General features: G+C 39.9%; 1 protein-coding gene across 1 annotated transcript in view; it reads right to left on the bottom strand.

Moving 5' to 3' along the window:
• Positions 1-12,058, bottom strand: part of LOC310948543 (teneurin-3) — a gene marked incomplete at both ends in the record, with an annotated part of 127,772 nt that overhangs the window by 44,200 nt on the left and 71,514 nt on the right. Inside the window, 5 exons of the mRNA XM_083915705.1 lie at positions 1,662-1,847; positions 6,870-7,070; positions 8,176-8,370; positions 9,740-9,841; positions 10,911-11,121. Of these exons, the coding sequence (XP_083771831.1) occupies positions 1,662-1,847; positions 6,870-7,070; positions 8,176-8,370; positions 9,740-9,841; positions 10,911-11,121 (895 nt within the window). The remainder of the gene's footprint in view (positions 1-1,661; positions 1,848-6,869; positions 7,071-8,175; positions 8,371-9,739; positions 9,842-10,910; positions 11,122-12,058) is intronic.

Here is a 12,058-nt window from a genome sequence, read left to right as displayed (position 1 = left end):
TAAGCCTTGCATATAAAACAGGATCTAGATGCTTGTGACAAAAGAATGGCCGAGGAAGTCCTCTATTCAAGCGCTGTCCATGTAATGTGATTAAGAGGCGCTTTGTGCAAATGGCAGTTATGCAGGGTTTGAAAGACAAAATAAGCTCCCGGTTCTCCAAGAAAAAGGTAACGCGTTGCCTATTCATCCCCGCTGCATCCAAATCAAGGAGCTACCTTCCTGACGGGAGCCTTGAACAGGAGGAAAGAAAGAGAAAATGGATGGTGCACAATCGACCCGGAGGAGGGAAAGATTAATAAGATCAGGAATGTGAGCCCACACTGCAATCTCCACTCCTCCCCCCCGAGATGGACGCGCTGTGAGCCGCCGGGATTGCCGATGAGAGAACTTGTAAATACATAATTAGGGTTCAATATTTTGGAGTGCCAGATCTTTGTGTCCCAGGGAGTATGTCGTCATTGAGAGGTTGGAGATGACACTTGGGGGAATGGTGTTTGACGCGGGGTGTCAGGGTTTAACTACAGGACCTTTGACAGGGGGTACAGTGTCAAGAAAGTCTAAGTTAAAGGTCAATATGAAGTGACATCTCAGAACTCATTATCCTCATTAATGCCAGGTGAAGCGCTGCCATTTCAGAAAAATGATATTCCAAAGAGGCCTATCCCTGGCTTTCCGGCTCCCTACATACCTGCCCTTGCCCTCACTGATACAGGGGCGACACTTCAGCAGTCTAAAAGGTGGAATATCTAAATGGATGAGGAAATTACAAAGATGATGCAAAAAAAAAAAGATTTCAACAAGAGAGGAATGGTGACGAATAGCTAGCCAAAAGTAATGATACATTACATTTTCACATTTCTTTTTGGTGGTGTTAAAAACTTAATTTAAGGTGAAATTCACAATATTTTGATACAACATAAATGTAAATTGATAAACAATATTGCCGACATTTTATATTGGTTTGATTCATAGCCACTTCACTCAAGCCTCTATAATGTCCACAATGTCTGGCTGAGAATAGCCTTCTGCTGAACAGGTGGTGAAGCCTCTAGAAGCAGAAACTAACATTTGCTTTTTTAAAAAAACCTTGGTAAAACTGAAATATGTTAAGTAATAGTTGCCATGGCTGGTACTTCAGTTAAAGTAACAATACCACAACAAATATACTCCATTACAAATAAAGGTCCATGAATTAAAAACATTGAAGTAGAAGTATCACAAGCAATGTGTACTACCAGTGCAATGGTTCCCTCTGAAATCTGGCAGAGTATGAGTATAAAGTGACATAACATGGAAATATTTAATACCTAAAAAGAGTACTTAAGTACAGCACTTGATTTAATGTTCTCAGTTTCTGACATTCAGTAAAAAATTGTGAAGCTCCTGCCCACAATGTTTGATTCAATGAACTCTGGAAATTGAAACACAACAGTTTACTTCTAAGCAGTAAAGGTACTTGTTCGGAGTAGGTGGGCAGCAACAGAAGTGTGTCATGATCTGTGTCTTTCCAACAGATGCTTGAAACTGCACTGAAAAAAACTGACATTAACACTCAAAATGTGCCCTTTTAAGCCTGTCCATAAATGCATTTCCTCTGTGGTTGGTGCCCTTCTGTCAAGTGCGTGTAGGTGTACAGTACTGCATGCGTCACCGTGGCTCACCGATGGTGCAATGTTCACCCGTCCAACCCTGATGGCAGTCACACTTGCCCTCTCGGCAGACTCCGTGGTCAATGCAGCGTGGGTGACAGTCCCTCTGTTCACATTCTGGTCCCGTCCAGCCTTCCTCGCAGTGACACACGCCACTGATGCATAAGCCATGGGGACCACAGTCCACCACACACACCTCTGTTGCAAAAGGAAAAGCTGGAGTCATGTAGCTGCTGTTCTGTGAAAAGGCCCTTTTTTTTCTTCTGTACAGAGGTATTTTTGTATTCTGTGTCGATGCATCTGCCACTACTGAAAAATGCTGTTTGCTGAGAAGTGTTGACTCCATCGATTAAAGTGGGCCAATAAGTCTAACTGCAAACAAGACAGATTTTCAACACTATTCGTGAGAAATGTTCTGTCGGAAAATCCTGAAATTGTGAATATTAAAAACGTCTGATCATATTTCATCTGAAGAGGCTCATAATTACTGCCATCCATTAAAGGACATTTTAAGAAGCATTATATTACATGGAGAAAAATTTCACGACTTCACAGCTTTCTCTTGCTTTATGGATCTCAGTGTAATGAAGCAGGGCACACAGTTGACATACGACATGTCAGAGCATTCAAACAGAGCCCCAAATCAACCTTTATTTGGCTGCAACTTTGTCAGAATAAACAATAAATAGTTGGAAATGAGGATAAATCTTCTTCAAAAAAAGTGTGAAATTAATCTTGATATAAAGTGTTATTACTTTCATGGGTACCTAGCAGTTGACATTTAATCTGTAAACCACGTTCTCCACAATACAGCACAGCTAGACAGTACTGTCAGATTGCATTAAAACCAATTCAAACGTAATGAGTGCATGTTGGAATGCACTTTGAAGAAATAAAACTTTAAACAGAAGAGTGAAAGAAAGAAACAGTGTGCGTGTGTCCTCACGATAGCAGATGGATACAATTTGATTCAGTTGCCATCTATTTTATGTGAAATCTACTCAGCAACAAATACTGAAGGACTCTAATTAGCTTATCAAGAAATGGGTCCAATCAGTATATAAGCATATAAGCTGAAATTACATTAAAGCTCATTGCACAATATAGTATATATATAGTATATATAAGTATAGCTCTGAATAATCACAGTGGACTAATAGAAAATGTGTTCTTTCCATGCCCATTTAAGAGCAACACAGCAGCCTATTATTGTAATTTTTCTTCCCGCAGTCACTTTAACTCATCTTTTTCAAAGAGTCCAGTAATTCCACTTTATTTCTCCGTGCTGGGCATAATAAAATAAAGCCTGTCATCACTTAAAAAGTCTGAAGTAAGAGCAGAAGAACAGTAAAGCACACCAAATGCTTTGTGTATTGTAACACATCTAAAACAACCCGTTTCCAGGTTTCACGTACTCTAGAAGCTCATTTGCATGACGCCTTGGCAGACTGAGGCGAGGGTTATGGATTTAAGCAGGTTCTTATGTCCAGGCACTGAGAGATGTTAGATGAACAGGATTTCTTCAAGTAAGGAGCATGGGAAACAGCACAGCATCTGTTATGAATCCCTGTTATCTTCAGACAAGTAGAATTCAAATGATGAATCCATGGGTGGTAAGTAAATCAGTCAGTACCAGGCTAAAACTAAGGCTCTACAAGCTGTGGCTGCTCTTGTGAGAGAATAAGAAATGTTCATTTACTGGAACCAAGGGCCTCTATCAAAGCCTTTGAACAGAGGAGCCACAAAGATATCCGTTGTGACAACAGCCGTCAGTGTGCTAGAGGAAAGTAGTACAAGTATGTCCTCAAATTTTAAGTGACTAGATGCTCCGGGAAATGTATATAGCCTTATAAATCGAAAAGTTTGTGACTTTTTAAAAACTTAGAATAGCCTGCAGGAAAAAGCAAATAAGCCGAGAGACATAATTCTTTAATAAGCCGTGGATAAAAGATCTGTTCGTTTTGTTCATGTCATTTTTTTTTTTTTAAGCTAATTTACCTCGACTGCTTTACCCTCATTCTCCTTTAATAAGACTCTTTTAGAAGTCTGTTTTCAGCTCTCTGAATAGAGTTTTTCTTCGATTGAGAGACCTTGGATGGTTCTGATTAAGTCAGGCCAACACTGTAGAATATTAAGCGTGCCTCTGGAGGGGAGTCATTTGAATCCAAAGGGATACCTCCCTCCCATAGAATCTATGCAATCAATTTTTCATTAGTCCAAAAGTGTTTATCTGCCTTTAACATGCCCCTGACTCGAGCTGGATAGGGGTTGTGGGCGGTCGATTAATGCTACTCGCTTGTTAATTAAAGTTTATTTAATTGAAGAAGAACCACAGCATTAATTAAGAAGGAATTCTCCACCCACCCAGGTGGGTAAACCGTAGCTTTTGGACCGCACCGGTTCAGTCAGTTCGAGTATTGACAAGCCTGAGATGTCTTGCTGAGTGAGAGGATTGTGTCTGGAATTTTGAAAACTTTAACTGGATAACAAATTACCTCTCTCTTTAAAAAAGAAAATAAAGTGAGACAAAGACAAAAAGAAAAATCCCTGTTCACCAAAACAATCATTCTTCTTGGATACCGACCAACCAGGCCACATGCTGCTTCACGAGGTCTGCACATGCATCTATCATCTCAAACACACCATACACCCTCCTTATGATTTAATTTTCCCGTGTATTTCAGCCAGGAGAAATAGCCTTTTATACTGACAGAGACAAACTGCAACTTCTGCTTTTAATTGTTAGACTCAGCATGGCCATTGTGTTTCTCTCCAGGTCTAACACATACGTAGAGAATGAGTCTATCCTGAGGTAGGAAACGGCACATAAATCCCCTGAACCTCATGCACAGATAACAGATGGGAGGGGCCAGCCTTTGAACTAACATGTCACCTACCTGTGTCGAAAGCCAGACCCTCTGAATACAAAGCTGATAACAAATGTAGAAGCTCTGCTGCGAGCAGATGGGAATACGCGATTGTCTCATCTCCTCTAAAAAAAAAACGAAGCTGCTATAAAACACATTGGCAACAGTTCTGAACAAATCTATAAGTCTTTTTTAAAACAATCCACACGTGTTTTAAATCTCAAAGACAACATATGCTGGGTCTCACTGGAGTAACGTGAGTCAAAGCTTTGTTGCCAGCATATGCTCTCTTTCCAAACCAACACGTGCTACAAGTGTTGATTACCAAACTTTAAGGTGTGATCACACCCACAGTTTGACTTGTTTCGTCCAAAACATAATGAAGCAGATTTATTTAGGTTCAAACTACCAAACTTCATGCTAAGCAAAGTCTACGGTGGATTTGCACGTTAATAATTGTCAGTTCTTGTATCAGGATTTAAGCAAAACCCCAGACTTTTAACATATCTGGTGAACACACTCAGGGCGCACTCACACTGTCCGTCCGTACCGTGCCCCGTGCTTTAGGGTTCTTGTCCCCCCTCCCTCTCCCCCCGTGCCCCAGGCCCGTTTGTACTCACACAGCCTGGGCCTCGCGCAAATGCTTCTTGCTGCCTATACGTCATCACGCTGTAACACGTCACACGCATTGATTGACGTCATCGTGATGCGACGCTTTGTTTACAAATCTTCCCATATACCCCAAATTTTTTATGCGTCTTGTCGACTGTTTTTGAATATTTTCAAATCGACCAAATCTGCAGTAAACACTCCACCTCCGCATCACACCAACGTGAACCTTTCGTGGTACGTAGAGTGAGTGCGCCCTCAGTAAATAACACTATTTGCAGCAGTCCAAAGAGAAAGAGATTCTCCCTCAGTTCGTTCTTTTGTTAACCCCTTTTCAAGCACGAGCGACTCCTGACTCAGATTTCAACATCTGTCTCCTCATACCCATGAAATCTTTTGTTATGGGTTTGTTATCTGTAGGTTCAGTGCTTACTTCTACTAGAAAGAACTGAGACATTTGAAAAAATTCAGCTTGTTTGTGTGATACAAAGGCATTTAAGTGAGTTAAGAGCTAAAGTTCAAAATACGCATTCTCCTCAAGTATACTTTCTTTTCACTGTGACTTTCCTGCATTAGTTAATATATATATATATATATATATATATATATATATATATATATATATATATATATATATATGTCTTCTATAATTTGGCCCAGTAAAACTTTACTGAAGGTGATTCATGAGAGATGTAACCTAGAGCTCATAAAACACCGCTATGACAGCACTGTAGCATGTATGCATACTGTAGCTCGTGAGATGAAAAACAGTAAGTCAGGCGGCCATGAATCATCTTTGGAGACTTGGATTTATAATGCTATGTCCTGCACATGTACCTATGGGGTTGGGGCGGGGGTGGGCAGCTGAAGGATCTTGATTTGACTGTCTGTATTATTTAAAGAGTTTAATTTCAAAATGAGACATATTCATTAAGGGAAACTATTTTTTCTTTGATGTTTACTGAATTATTTTTCAAAAACAGAGCTGGTTAATTGCCTTAACATTGTGTTTTTTTGCTTTTTTATCCCTAAAGATTGTGAAAGTTTTTATCCTGCATGTTTACAGTTTTGTGGATTCCAAAGCTGTTTAATTAAAAGTTTCTTAATAAGACACCCACATGGGGACATAACGTACTATTAAGCAAGATTTTTTATTTTCACCTCCAGCTTGTTAACAAAGGGTTATACATCTGCTGTCGTGGACACCTGGTGTCTGCAGTGGAGGGAGTTTTTTTCAGTAAACACAGAATTTGGTGCCACATACTTATTAGAGAGACTCAAACCAGCGCTAAATAGATTAATAAGCCCTTTAATTATTTTTTTTCTATATATAACTAATGCTATCAGAAATCTTATAATTGCATTAGATATTTAATAATTAGTTGATTTACTAATTAGTCAGTCGAAAAAAAAAAAATCTATTAATCGTAAAAGTTATTTGTCAAATTAAAAAATGTAACATTATCTAGCTCCAGTGTCTTGCATGTCAAAATGTATGGCTTGTATTTTTCATATGCAAGTGATAGGAGTTTGGGACAAGACATGCAGTTTGAAGGTGTCAACTATAGGACAATGTGATGATTTTTTTTTTATTGTTCGATAGACCAAAGTATTAATCAGGGAAATTATTGGCAGATTAATCAATAATGAAAATAATCTTTAGATGTAGGACTACAGTAAGTCACATGGAAAGGCTACATAAAACAGCTTTATGGGATGGAATGAGAGTGAAGAGTGTTCTCACCTATGGAGCAGTCGGCCCCTGTCCAGTTGGCCTCGCAGATGCAGGTTCCCGAGTCGGTGCTGAAGGTGCCGTGGCTGGAGCACTGCTCTGGACAAGTGCTCTTCAGGATCTCACAGCTGATTCCTCCCCAGCCTGGGTTACAGTGGCACTCACCGTGATGACAGGCTCCGTGACCCGAGCATGTCGAGTCCACACAGTCGACTAAGGACAAAAGCGGAAAAAACGAGTTCACCTCCACTAGACAGGATCTCAAATCTACTTATTTACCCTGCGCCTCTTGGACACTGCTACCAGCCTAAATTGTTTTTTGGAGTGGAAGTGCTCCAGAGCCCGAGAGCTGGTGAGCCACGGCTGAAATTTTTTGCAGTGTTTAGTGGTGGCTGGTAGTAATTTTCAAGCCTATGTTCTACTAGCTGCTCAACGGTATATTATAGGGTACTTCCCATGTACTGACAGCATAATTATGCTCCATTATAGGCATGGGGAAAAGGGGCACAATTACTGTCTAAACAGATTTAATCAATTACTATTAACAATTTGCAGATCAACTTGCTGATCTAGGTTAATAATTGGCAATTATGACCAACATAATCAACCCATAGTGATAATTTGTAACAACATCATTGTGCTTCCTCTGGAGCTGATTTCCCTGTGCATTTACACATCTGCTTGGACACCGATATTGATTATTCACGTGAACCAATTCATCACACAGGGGCCCTTATACAGTATGCAAGCTTGGAACTACAAAAGGCACCATCTCCCATCATTATTTCCTTCTCATGTTGCTTTACCTCAAAGAATACCGCAAAATACTCATTAGTAAATTCAATAGCTTTTTACACTACGTGTAAGGTCAATGAGTCGCACATGTAAATCTGAGCTGATAACTGCCTTTTGTCTGCATGGGGATCCATAAAGTTAAATGCACTAAAGTAAAGGGGGAGGTGGAAGAGGTTGAAAAGAAAGAAGAAGCTATTTCTCAATAAACAGTGGAACAGATGCTATTGACTGTTCGATTTTAACAGATGTCTTCAACAGTGGAGCATTCCAATAGGTGACTGCCTCAACGGGCTCTGCACAATCTGTTCCAGCTTGTACCCTCATGTGGTCTAAACACTAAGAGGGAGTTAATTTATACACACAGTATCAATAACAACATCCAAAGCATTATCTGCTCAGTGGAGTCGAAAACACCCGATTGTTTCATCAATGGACTGTGTCGATTCCCCTAGAGTTTCACACAGAAATGTGTTGCATCTAGCTGCTTCCAATCCAACAGGAAGAGGCTTTTTTCCCCATTTACCTTGTTCACAGCTGGGTCCTTTGTGGCCAGTGTTGCACACGCAGGTGCCCCCCACGCACAGTCCGTGTCCCCCGCATTGAGGATCAATACACTGGGAGGCAGGAACGTCGCACTCCGTGCCCTTCCAGCCACTGTAGCACTGACAGCGTCCCCTGGTGTACTGGCCATTACTGCTGCACAGGACCGGACAGGCAGCTGAAGAACAGGTTTTAAAAATTAATCTTGTGGTTGTATTTTTTTTTTTGAAGCAGATGTCAAATGATCTTCAATAATAGTATAAAAATATGTGTTTTAAAGAATAAAACAATTTAATTCAAATTCAAATTAATTCAAAAAGTTGTTCATGCCCTCTGGCTAAGGTTAGGTTGAGTGTGATTGCGATTCCCTCACCCTCGATCCATATGTTTTTAAAAGTAGTTTATAAATGTACAGGCAATTTACGACGCAACTTTGGGTTCCCGGGGAGGCACCAAATTTCTCTCTCGAGTCTCCAGCGGAAAAAGTTTGGGAAGCTCTAGTCCTGAGGTAACAAAATCTGCCTCACAGCATCTCTAAAGCTCTCCAATTAACATGTTATATCTTGTTTGTTGATTCCGTAGAAGAAACAATGCATAAAAACCACAATTAGCCGTTTTACGCGGGGTTATGTGTCGGACTATTTGTTGTACGGGACCAGTTGCTAGGCAACAGCAGAGACTCCAATACATTACTGGTCACAAATCAATTGTTACAGCTACATATATAGCACATAGACATAGAGATTGGTATCCATTCTCTCATCTAACTCTTGGTGAGAAGGTGAATAAACATATTTTCAATAATGTTGAACTATTCTATTAAACTCAGATTTCTCTGACTCTCTCAGATTTCTGGCAATACCCAAATAAAAAGGAGGTGAGGGTGAAGAAATTGGGTTTTTTTGTGCTTTAAATCAGTTAATTAAAACAGCTTGGTATAGTATCTGGACTAGTCAAAGTAACTGAGACAGTTGCGCCGAATGATTGGATTTTAAAAGGCAGGTGAGAGAGAAATGGAAAAATGAATTTGGCAGTGCACACCGGTAGACAAACTATCATCATTTGAGCTATCATCTCAAACTATGGTTTACTTCCATTGAGAGAAGAGAACAGCGCTGAAGGCTTGTCTTGATGGAAAATATGTTTTCTCTTCTCCTGATTGACTTGGGTGAGAATTTTATAGACCAATAGTTCATCCAATCACTTGCCAGGTATGTTTTGAAAAGTACCTTCATTTTATCAAATTAGTTTGAAAAGATGGTTTCTCAGATGGTTCTGTGTAACAATCCATCGGACGAGTCAGGCTAGCTTGAGACACCATTTTGGAAGCCTTTTTTTCTAATGCTTTGAGCACCATAAACTATTTCCCAGTAACCCACATTGTGTTGGAATGAAAGCATAAATCTCAGAAACCTGCATGAAAACTACCAAAACAATCTCCATAGCTGGATACCACTAGAGATAAATACATACATTTGGAGTAACTGACCCTTCAAATAATGTGCTGAGTGTACAGAATAAGAGTGATATATGAGCTGAACAATTACCTCTGGAACAGTACGGCCCGATGAATCCTGGGAAGCAGTGACAAGATCCCGCCACACACTCTCCGTTCCCGTAACAGTTGTGTGTGCATTCTGTGACAGATTCTGTGGATGCAGTGAACAAGTCCAACTATTAATAACTCACCGGGTTGTCAGGTTAAAGCAAATCTGAAATTCTTCCTAAATGTAACATTTGACAACTGAGCAGTTTAAGAAATACTGTGAGACAACCAAGATACTAACTTATCTTTTTTTTCTTAGGCATCCCTTATCTGAAATACTTGTATCAGGCATGGCATACATTTACAGATATTTGTCCATGTCCCACTAAGGTCTAAGCCTCCATAACATGTATGCTGCAGCCTGAATCTTCCCATCTAAGCCATGTTAAGTGAAAGCCACACAGGCATTTTAAATTAGTCCAAATAATTCCATTTCCTTGACACATTTTGCTTTCCTCCTGTCTCTTCTACCGCCTCATCCTTCCCCCTCAACCCCTTGAATGACTGATCATGCCTGCGCTATGCAATCTCTTGAGTGTTTACAGCTCAAATCCTCTCTGAGTTGAAGTTAATCTGACATATCCTACAGACAGATCTTGTGCTCATTCAATAGACCATCGCTCATGAATGGCACCCCCCGAAAGACCAGGGCCCTCATTTTGATCGGCGTTAAGAGGGGCAAACTTTTTTGTTATTACTCTGACTTGTATTGGATGTTCATTGAGCCATTGTTGGACCAAGGCAATTTTGACCTAACACATCAATACCTTCATATTTGTAGGGCTGGATCAATGGAACTCCCCGAAGGAAATAGAAAAACGTTAACTCAACCTTAGTGTTTTTCCTACCTCAAAACCCACAAGGAAATTTTACAGACTTCAGAACGCTGAAGAGGTCCTTAGGAAGAAAGGATCAATGCCGTCAATGGTCTTGTATTATACTGTGGAGCACAATAATCCACTACCCTCCAATGAAAACTTAGATATGCCTCCTAGGTGGCTCAAAGTATGAAAAGCTCAGCTTGTTTGTGTGGTAGCCACACTTTTCAACAACAACCACTGTTTGGTCATGCAGGCGCAGCTGTTAAAGGAAATTAAAGTCTTCCAAACATGTTATTACACATCATTCTAATCACACTCATTAACCATCGCAGCAGATGTGTGTCCTCGTACCCTGAATGATAGTGTTGTAGGACACTGTCTCCGCGCTCCGTCCGTCATTATAAAAAGCCAGGTGCCACACCCCTGAGTCCAGGTACTGGATGAATCCAGCTTGGTGGACTGTGACCGGATGATCCAGCCGGGCCCTCGTCTCTGGTTCACTCTGAGTCCAATGCTCTTTGGCGATAAGCCGGCTGCCGTCCAATAGCTCCACAAAGTCATACTGCAAAAACAACAGCCAGAAAAGATTCACACAGATGCAGACGATTGTTATTTTAATGTTAGCATAATTAAATCAGGCAGTAAAGAGGCAAGAGAGTTCAAATTGTTTATATTTTCTGCTGTCGGATGCTTTGTATGCAGCTCCTCTAGTGATTTGAACAGTCTGAGAGCAACCCTTCAAAGTCGACACAACCAGAACAGGTTTGTGTACCCAGTAAATATTCATGTATAAGAACTGTTGATTTTCAGTGACAGTTATTTGGAGTTGATAGATGTTGTTTGGAGAGTTGTTTGTGTACTGATAGAGCTGATATGGCTCTGGGGCTAATGGTAAAAAATATTCCAAAAATATGTTGTTAGCTCTGACAGGAGTGCACTTAGAGAGATTCTGGCAAGGTGTTTATTATAATCTGTTAAATTAACACTGATAATGTACTGTTTAGATGTGTATGCTTAAAATTCCGAGTTATTCACTGCTAGTGTACGTGCACAAAATACAAATAAAAGGATAATCTAGGTCAAAAGCTTTCTTCAATGACATCTATACACAATTTTATTCATCTCCATTTAATGATCTATATATATATGATGTTTGATATGTCTTAAAGCAATTCTTACCTTTCTAGGATGTCGCAGAGCACTTAGTAAAAAATTTGAACATGAACAACTCAACCTCCCTCCACCAAAGTCCCACCCTCTTCCCCCTGCCTGATAAGTTTTAACACCTTACACATTACAAAAGAAAATAATAAAAATGCCAGAAAAGTAAGAATTGCTTTAACTGCTTTATGAAAAACTAATGGAATATAACATATATACAATTAATAAAAAGCAAATATGACCTTGTTTGCAAGATCTTTTAACTGAAAACAGATATATTGTACATACACAGTATAAATAAAAATAAATATAACATTGTATAGACCTGAGACTTATTT

This window comes from Echiichthys vipera (genome assembly GCF_963691815.1).
Source record: "Echiichthys vipera genome assembly, chromosome: 6".
Taxonomy (NCBI): domain Eukaryota; kingdom Metazoa; phylum Chordata; class Actinopteri; order Perciformes; family Trachinidae; genus Echiichthys; species Echiichthys vipera.
This window is presented reverse-complemented; position numbering and strand designations above follow the sequence as displayed.